Source organism: Gossypium hirsutum, chromosome A09 (assembly GCF_007990345.1).
Source record: "Gossypium hirsutum isolate 1008001.06 chromosome A09, Gossypium_hirsutum_v2.1, whole genome shotgun sequence".
NCBI classification, from domain to species: domain Eukaryota; kingdom Viridiplantae; phylum Streptophyta; class Magnoliopsida; order Malvales; family Malvaceae; genus Gossypium; species Gossypium hirsutum.
Genome location: NC_053432.1, coordinates 2,537,851 through 2,547,221, shown reverse-complemented (window position 1 = coordinate 2,547,221; position 9,371 = coordinate 2,537,851). Strand labels below are relative to the sequence as shown.

Below are 9,371 nucleotides of genomic sequence, written 5' to 3'. Positions count from 1 at the left end.
AAATTCGTCCATTTAATGGCATAATAACTTATTTGACCTTCAAACTTTACAAAAAAAAAGTCATTTTGGCCTTCCGTTTAATTTTTCACCATTTTTAGCTCTTAAACTTGTATTGTTTGTCAAATCACCAAAAGATAGATAAAAAAATTTGTAACACCCCTAACCCGGCCTAGACGTTATGGCCGAATCCGGAGATGTTACGAAGAATGGGTTTTGAAAACGGAGTTGTCTTGTCAAATTGTTCACGTTTCATAATTCACACATATTCACAATTTTGCTGGAAACACCATTTTATTAGTTCATTTGCCAAAAACTTATTACAGCGGAAGCCTTAAAATCGTTATATTTCAAAAATATTATCGTGTTTTTAGAAAACTTTTGTCTGCATAAAAACCTTCGTTTTAAAAAGAGATACGTTTTGTTGAAGCATGCACATTATCAAATGAACGAAGCCAAAACCAACAGTTAAAAATCCAGTCAATCCAGAGAATCCAAAAAATTACAAACTCTCAATTGGAAACCAAAGAACTTAGAAAAATCGTAAATGAGCAAGTTTTAACAGTTTACAGTCAAGTAGTCACCGCTGAATCTCTGCCGCACTGATCCACCTAAGTCTGTGGATTATCTGAACAGAACAGATAAGCATATGTGAGTTTTCATAAACTCAGTGTGTAACCTAACAAAATTAAGCATGCAAACATACAGAAATCATATATATATATATACAATCAAATACAAATTCGGACTTGTGTCCATCCCAGGTATAGATACGGATATAGATATACAGATCAGAAAATCAGTGTCCTATTCCCCATCCTCTACACATTATCTCCGACCATCCCATCACACCATGTGGGGTTAAAAACACCCACCCAACCCTACACACCATATCGTGTCATTACGACACATATCAAATAATAAGCAGCCAAGTTACCAGAATATGGGTGATGACCGCCATACAGAACACTTCCTCCTCTTATACAAATCTCACTCCAATAACAGATACAGAAAATTAAGGTTTAATTAGCCCTTACCGACCTTACAGCAGGCCCACAGTCGATCGGAGCGACCCGTGCTACCCTAGGAAAATTTATGGAAATATGGGCCCACATGCCCAAACACTACAGAATTCTATCTCTATCCAAACACTCTCAGACAATTGGAGCAAAATAAACTCCCTTGCTCACGCAGAGATTCAAACACAAGATCTCCAACACACTAACTCCCTTATCACTCGAACCACCAAGCTCATTCTAATATGACTTTACAGGCAATTAAATATAAACCCACTGAACAAAGGTAAGGCTTAGATCAAAAATAACAAAATTAACAAATCAGGGACTTGAACCCAAGATCTCATACACACCCCAAAACATTTAATCACTGAAGCAAATACACATTTATATAAGATATTTACTGAAATAGGAATAAATTATTTAGGGTGTTACAAAATTAATATTTGTTAAATATTTAAATTTTGAAATTTCAAAAAATTCTAAATTATTTTTTAAAATTATTAAAATTATTTAAAAATTATAAAAGAATTTTAAATATATTTTAAATATTTTTAGAATTTAAAAAATTAATTAATTGATAATGTGTCATACACGGACAATCTATGTGTATGTCATATCAGCAAAGTGAATAAATATTAACTTTTTCGTACAGTTTGAGATGATTTGATAAACAATGCAAATTCAAGGTCTAAAAAAGGCGAAAAATTAAATGAAAAGTTAAAAAAAAATTTATAAAATTAAAGAACCAAAAAAATCATTATAACTTTAATAATAGAGAAAATAATTTAATACAATTCCTATAATACAGGAATCTCTCGTATATTTCAACTTCAATCCAACTTTTATGACGTGTTTAAAAACAATTGCATCAACCAATTGGATTAAATATTTATGATTTGTGACAACAATTAGTTAAGATGAATTGGGTTGATGATTCAACGAAATGGTTGGCAAGAAAAGTTTGACTAAATTATTTGATAAAAATGAGAAACTTGACCATGAATCTAGTCCAAGTTCAAATCTCTTATCTTCAAGTCATTTCTTTCATCACTGATGTCAAATACGTCTAAGTATTTAGTTTATTGGTTCAATCAATTCGATTAAAAATCATTAAAATTATTAAAAAATAAATTTAATAGATTAATTTTTAACTAATTTAACCGAACAATATTGATTTTGTATCTAACTGATTCAAGATCATTCTTTAAACCGATATCATTATCTGTTTTCGGTCCAATTCAAATATCATTATTCATCCCTACCAGACCTAAAATTAAAATACAAATTGAAAGGTCAACAATTTAACAGATTCAAACACTTCATTTCCAAGTCATCTTGGAATTCTATTCAATGCTGCTTCATTCCAAAGTTGCCTTCAAATTCTAGATATGATTAGTTTTAGCTTAATTTATAATTTAAAAACTTTGCATTAATATTGCATTAAAATATCAATCCATGAACGAATAAAAGTATTATGTAAGTCCTTGTGTTAGAAGTTAGATTGCTTTTTGCCCTCTTTACTTAAAAATTTGGACGAATTAGCTTTTGTATATTAAATCAAAGAGCAAATCGGTGATTTCTTTTAAAAACTTCATCCATTTGTACTGTTAAAAATTGATGTGGTTAACAAAATAATCAAATAATGACATGTGACGTATTACATGTACAGGAACTAGTTTTTAACGGTAGAAATTGATGAAATTTTTAACAGTTTACTCTTTGGACTAATATATAAAGACTAATCTATCTATTTTTAAAGTAGAAAAAATAAAATATAATCTGACTACTAATACAGAAACCTTCATTATCCAACTGATATAAAAATCTTAATGAGCTTTGAACTTCTCATAGAATATGTTTGATGTTACCATCATACTCCATTCTACCACTCAATGATCTGTTACCATAACTCACCCACATGGGTAAACAAATTATTCAAAAATAATTTAAATTTAACTTTATTATTATCAAGCTAGTTTAAACTCGAGAACAAATGATTTAGCTTGAAGTCGAATATAAAAATCGAACTTAAGTTTAAGTAGATAATTGAACCCAATAAAACAATTCAATCTTTATCTCGAATTCAATTTGAATTTTAAAAATAAAATTCAAACTCAAGTGGAGCTTTAAATCCTATATGTCAAAATTAAGTTCCAACTCCTTAGTAAAAGTACAATAGAAACCCTTATTTTAAGAATTGGATCGCGTTTTACCATAGGCAAAACAATCATTTTACATTGAATTAAAGAGTAAACAAATCCTTATGTTAAAAATTTCATTTCTACTCTTAAAATTTGATCATTATACGTCAAAATGAGATGCACGTAACATACCACACATACCACGTGTAACTGTTTGACTATTCTGTCAACAACCTCTTTGATCTAAATTACAGGAACTAGTTTGCCCATTTTTAAGTAAAGAGAGCAAAAATATAATATAACTCTTAATAAAAGCGCATCCATGATACTTTTACCTAAACTCCCCACAATTCGATCATACCCCCAAGTGAATCCAACAAACATTTGCCAACCAAAAATAAAATCCAGCCATTAACACAGGGATGAGATTACAAACGGTAAAAATTCTGCTCTACTTAAGTCATCAGTTCATATATTTGGAAGCAAACAGGAAGACCCAAACTTCTAACAGGCGAGCAATGGCTTTAACCAATCCATTTATTCATCAAACTAAAGAGGGAAAAAAAGGGCTAAAAATACAACACAAATGCCCTTCATACATAGAAGATTACAAACATGTATATATATATATAACTACTCTGCTATCATACGTACATGCAGTATGAGAATATGACCTTCGGTAAAACTTTAAAAAAATCTAATCATACTCGAGTTCGTGTAACATAGTTTTTCAGATCATATCCATATCCGACACTAAAACCTGAGTTTGAGTATCATTGGTTTTTTTCACCTCCTATGGGGATTATGCAATGATTTTTGAGATCCCTCAAAGAGATCCAACAAGTAATCCTGCATTTCGTCAGCACTGTACCTGATATGTTTCTCACCGATGTGGTACATTTGTCTTCCAACGAATGTCCGATATGCTTGGATCACTTTCAGTGACGTAGAAATCCGTAAATCTTCTCGGAGCTGAACGTCCGGGATAAGCCATGCCGTCTGCATTCTATAGACTTCTTCGAAAGCAACGTAAAAGCTCCGCAATCTTTCCTTGAGAAGAGTCCTTGAGATTGAGCTGTTGCTGGAATTGCTCTCGTCTTTCAGGAATGAAAGAACAGCACTCCATGTAGCTCTCTCATAGTCCATCGCGTGTTGCTGGAATTTCCAGTTGTGTTTTCGGATCCATTTGTCTCCAAATATAACCCGGAGTTCCGAATTTTTAACCTTTTGAGCCATGTAATGGATGTTGTTCATCAAAAAGAAGTGTTGCAAGGAAGCGTCTCTATATAATTTGGATTTCTCATGGAGGTTGGCTTCTAGGATTGAAGTGAGTGACTGCAAATGCAGTGTCATTGCTGAAACACCACCTGAGAAATCATTACTCGTACTTTCATCCTCCGTGCTGGGACTCGAGTCAGGGGATAACAGCACTGGCACAGATCCGTCATTCTTGAGGAGTAGATTTAGGGTATCTTTATAGTCTACAAGAAGCCTTAGGTAATTCATAACATATCGGGTCAGATGGTGAATTCCCCCTCCTGCAAAAGGGTTTGTTGATGTGTTCGTTGCGACTGCGTTCTTGAATTCAACCAATGTTGCCCTTACGGAATCAGCCAATCTCTTCAAAACTTCGTGGTACTCAACTTTAACGGAAGAACCAGCTTCATCTGGAAACAGAGCATCAATGTCCAGAAGAAGATCTGCAAGCACCTCATACATGTCCAAAAATCGAACTAGCTTTTCAGGTTGATGAGGGCCAATCGAGATGGCCTCAGCAAAGTTTAGAAGCTGTAACATTGGAGCCTTTGCAGCCTCCACAAAACAAACAAAATTAGCCGATCCTAACTCCGAAAAAATCTGGTCGCAGAGCCATTTCTCGCTGGCGAGATAGCGCCGGACAAAGACCTTCATAGCTCGAACCCATCTCTTGATTTTCGAATTCAAGGTACCCCACTCCATCTTCAGCACATCTTCAATGCTAAATTTCTCGATCTCCAGATCGAAAAGGCACTCATCCAATGCATCCTTTCGAACTATGACATACGCTTGGCGACACTCATGATCATAATTCGACATGAACATTGAATTGGCAATGCATTTGAGGTCATGAATCACATCAGGATGAACCAAATCGATGATACACTCCTCTGATGTTCGGCTGACACTATCCCTACGTGCTGACTCCTCAAAGGACTCATCCCCGAACGAAACCATCGATCCCACATCAACACCATCATCCTCGCTCGATCGAAACGACATGTGCTCGGGCTCAAACGGTTGTCTATGCTGAACAAGCAAGTACTTAAACTCTTCCTCAAGCCTTTGCATTGCCAATTGAAGAACATCATGAGCCCTACGCAACAACTCTTTCTCGCCTTCGCCATTCAAGCACCGATTTTCCAGTCCTTGGATCAATTTCCGAGCCTCATCGACAGCACTCAGATATTCAAAAGCTTCATCAGGGCCTGAATCCCAAATCATTGACTCATCAGTCTCCCAACTCATAATCTTTTCCTCAACAACACTCAAATGTTCTTCAATCCCAGATTTCAATCCCTCAACACCTTCATCATCTATTGTAGCCATAGTAGATAATTGACTACCAAGATCTGCTAAGATCTTTTTCACATCTTTTGTAAGATTCTTATTTGAACCCAATGCTCTCACAATATGTTTTGCAGCAGCAATCAGATTTTCCTCTCCTTCTAATTGTGGAGCCATCGATTCACAATCCCCCATGGATAAGAAACCCTAACTTTTCCCCTAATTCAAACAAAAAACAATGATATGAACCCTCCCCAAATTGCTCAATTAGAAACTACCCATATGATTGAAAACCCACCACTACTCCAATGGCTAGACAAGAAGTTCAAGCTATCTAATCTATAAAATGATAAAAATGGAAACTTAAAAGAAAGTAATCACAATAGACGAAACTTGATCTAAGAAATAAGGCCAGAACAAGTAAAAATCAAAGAAACCCAGTTTTTTGAAAGGCTCAAAACACAATATTCAAACACAAGGAAGCTGAAGATATATATGTATATATATTTATATATAAAATAAAAAAGTACCAAAGAGAGAGACAGAGAAAGCTCTTTTTGTAGCAGAATGAGTCAAATGGAGAATCAAGTATTTTCTAGAGTACGGAAAGTACAAAAAGAAGATAAAACAGGAACGAACCTTAAATTTGGAGGTTTGAGTAGATTTTAATTTAAAGGAAATTGCAGCTTTAGTTAGAAGTTGGTAAGCTGGTTTTTGGGGTGTTGGAAGACTACTAACTTTTTCAAGTCTTTGATTACAGCTGTTGTGTTTTTCTTGCTTTCCAAACTTTTGTGCTTTGACTAGTTTTGTGTACGCGGGACTAAACCCCAATTTCTTATTATATTATCTAATCCCACCATATACTATTTGGGTTATATTTTTGCTTGACCTGACCGAATTTTGTTTAATTTACTCGACTTTGATTTTTAAAGAAAATAATTTATCTCGAAATCGAAAATTTAATAAAAAACAACACCTTAATTTAATTATTTTATTTTTTATTTTGAAATAAAATTCACCTTAATTTAATTATTTTATTTTTTATTTTGAAATAAAATTATTTTTAATTATTTTATTCTTACTTTGAAGTAAATAAATTTTTTTTTAAGATAGACTTAAAACTTAATATATATATATATATCAGTGGCATTTTTATAAATATCTCATGACAGAATGAGGTGGATTTACCTTAAACCCGACCTCAACTCGTCCTAAACCAAATTTTAAAAATTTATCTAACTCTATTGAATTGAGTCGGGTCAAAACCCGTCAAAATTTTGATTTTTTTATCATGCTTATATATAAATATAAAAAAGGGATGTATCTAGATTATTATTAAATTACTTTTTCATTATCATATTGTGGCTTTAGAAATTTCTAAGATAAAATGACAAAAGCACTTTGAAAATAATTAAAAAATTAATGAAAAGTGCATTCAATTGAATCCTTTGAGTCATGACTTGTATCCAATTAATGGTTGTTTACCATTGAGTTTGAAAAATGCTTTTGGAAAGTGTTGTGAAAAAATAAGTTTTAAAAAAATTGATAGTGTTTATAATTGCTGTCAAAAAGTATTTTAAGAAGATAAAATGACAATTTTAGACATTGTGTTGTAAAGTGAAAGGTTTAATGGAGGATAAAAATATAATTTCATTGAAAATTACTTTTTCAAAAGCCAAAAATTAAAAATTTTAGACTTTTTGGTTGGGTTAAAATCCGAGGTTAAAATCAATACTTGGTTTAAAAGCTACTTTTTTATCAAATTTTTTAGTTTGAAAAATGTTTTTCAACCTTAATGGTAAACAAAGCCTAAGTCACTGAATTAGTTTTTCCATTGAAGCCCTTGACAATTGTTAAGTACTGACGTGGCGGGTGACATGGAGAAAGATGATGTGGTAGCTAACATGTTAAAATGATAACGTGGATAGCTTAATTGATTGTTTATTATTTTACGTTGGTTTAATTAGTTTTTTTATTAATTTAGGACGTCTTAATCAATTATTTAAATAAAAAGTTATTAAAATTTAAAAATAAATATAATTTTAAAAATATAAATTATTAAAATTTTGTTAGAAAATTATAAATAAATTATAAAATTATTAAAATGTAATAGAAAAATTATAGATTTTTTTAAATGTTATAAAAAATTATAATAATATTATAATAATTTTAGAAAAAAATATTGAAACATCATCAATATTATAAATTATTAAAAAAAAGTATAAATTTTTAGAAACCATTAAAAATTACAAAAATATAAATAAAAATAAATTGTAAAACATTATAGAAAAAATTATTATTTTGTTGGTTTGGAGTCTTTGGTTCTGGTAACCATTAAAAATTTATGAACTTTTTATAACTTTTATAAATTTTTATCCTTTTTTTTAAATTTTTTTTGAATATGTTGACTCGAACCTACAGTCAATAATTGCTTAAAAAAACAAAGTGCGCAAGTGGTGACCAAAGTAGTAGCAAAAATGGGTACTCAGATGGTATTGTGATAGACAATAGAAAAAATAGAACACACAGGAATTATTTACGTAATTTAGTTTTCTTATATCTACGGAGTCTAACTTAATGAGTAAATCCAGTATTTTTAATCCAATCCATTATTTTTGTACCTGATCACTCACTTCTAAGTTCTCTCCCTGAGAACTTAGGTTGTAAAACCACATAACAAACTTGTTTTACACTCTCAAATACAAGTTCCTCAGTGAACATATGAATGCTATCAACTCTCTTTAGTTCTAATTTACACAAACCTCTAATATATAAGAGTTCAAGACTTGCTAATATAAAAATCAATTACAATCATAATCCCACAAAAATAGCCTCGTAAAATGGCTTTACAATATTCTCATAAAGTCTAGAATAAATCAAAGCTCACCAAGATAAGTTTTTAATGCAATCTTGATCTAATCTTCTTATTTCTAGGGATTCAATTGTTTGATCCGATTTGATCTAATCTTTAAATATTTGTTCCTCCATAAGAAGGATCTTATAGTCGCTTCAATTGGCACATCAAGCCATTTACCTCAACAGAATTTTTTATAATTTTTAAATTATTTATTCATGTGACATATAAAATAGTTTCATATTAATATTTTAAAATATATATATATATATAATATTTAAATTTAATTTGAACTGATGCAATGTATTATTTAAAAAAATATTTAAATTATAGTTGTTTAAAATATTTTGGATTCTTTATTGAAATTAGGGATAATGTCATATTTAGTGCATATACTTTTAAAAAAGTTCAATATGATACATGTACTTTGAAAATATCTAATGTAGTACCTAAATTATCAATATGTATTTTATTATGGTACTTATATTTTCATAAAATGTCCAATTTAGTACCTATTCATTGCACATTTTCAAAGTATTTGCTAACAAGACGAAATGTTACATCTACACGAGGTACATGCAGCACAGCACGTGTCGTGTAGTTACTTTGTCAATCATGTCATTACTTAACAATAGAAATGGATAGAGTTTTTGACGAAAAGATTAATTTTCTCTTTGATTTAATGTAAAGAAACTAATTTATCTATTTTTTGAGTAGGACAAAATATAACCCGATTTTTAGCACAACGGGGTTTGTGATATTTTTACTACCTAAATTCAGAAATTTAAATTTAAATCTCAACGGATAGTGGAAATT

The 9,371-nt window shown here is 31.1% G+C and overlaps 1 protein-coding gene across 1 annotated transcript; it reads right to left on the bottom strand.

Annotated features, from left to right (window-relative positions):
- Positions 1 to 3,676: 3,676 nt before the first annotated feature.
- On the bottom strand, positions 3,677 to 6,538 carry LOC121206597 (exocyst complex component EXO70E2). Its single transcript, XM_041077613.1, has 2 exons — positions 6,341 to 6,538; positions 3,677 to 5,920 (listed from the first exon to the last, which is right to left on the bottom strand). Exon 2 carries the CDS (start codon positions 5,894 to 5,896, stop codon positions 3,944 to 3,946), a length of 1,953 nt encoding a protein of 650 aa, XP_040933547.1. The 5' UTR covers positions 5,897 to 5,920; positions 6,341 to 6,538; the 3' UTR covers positions 3,677 to 3,943.
- Positions 6,539 to 9,371: the final 2,833 nt, after the last annotated feature.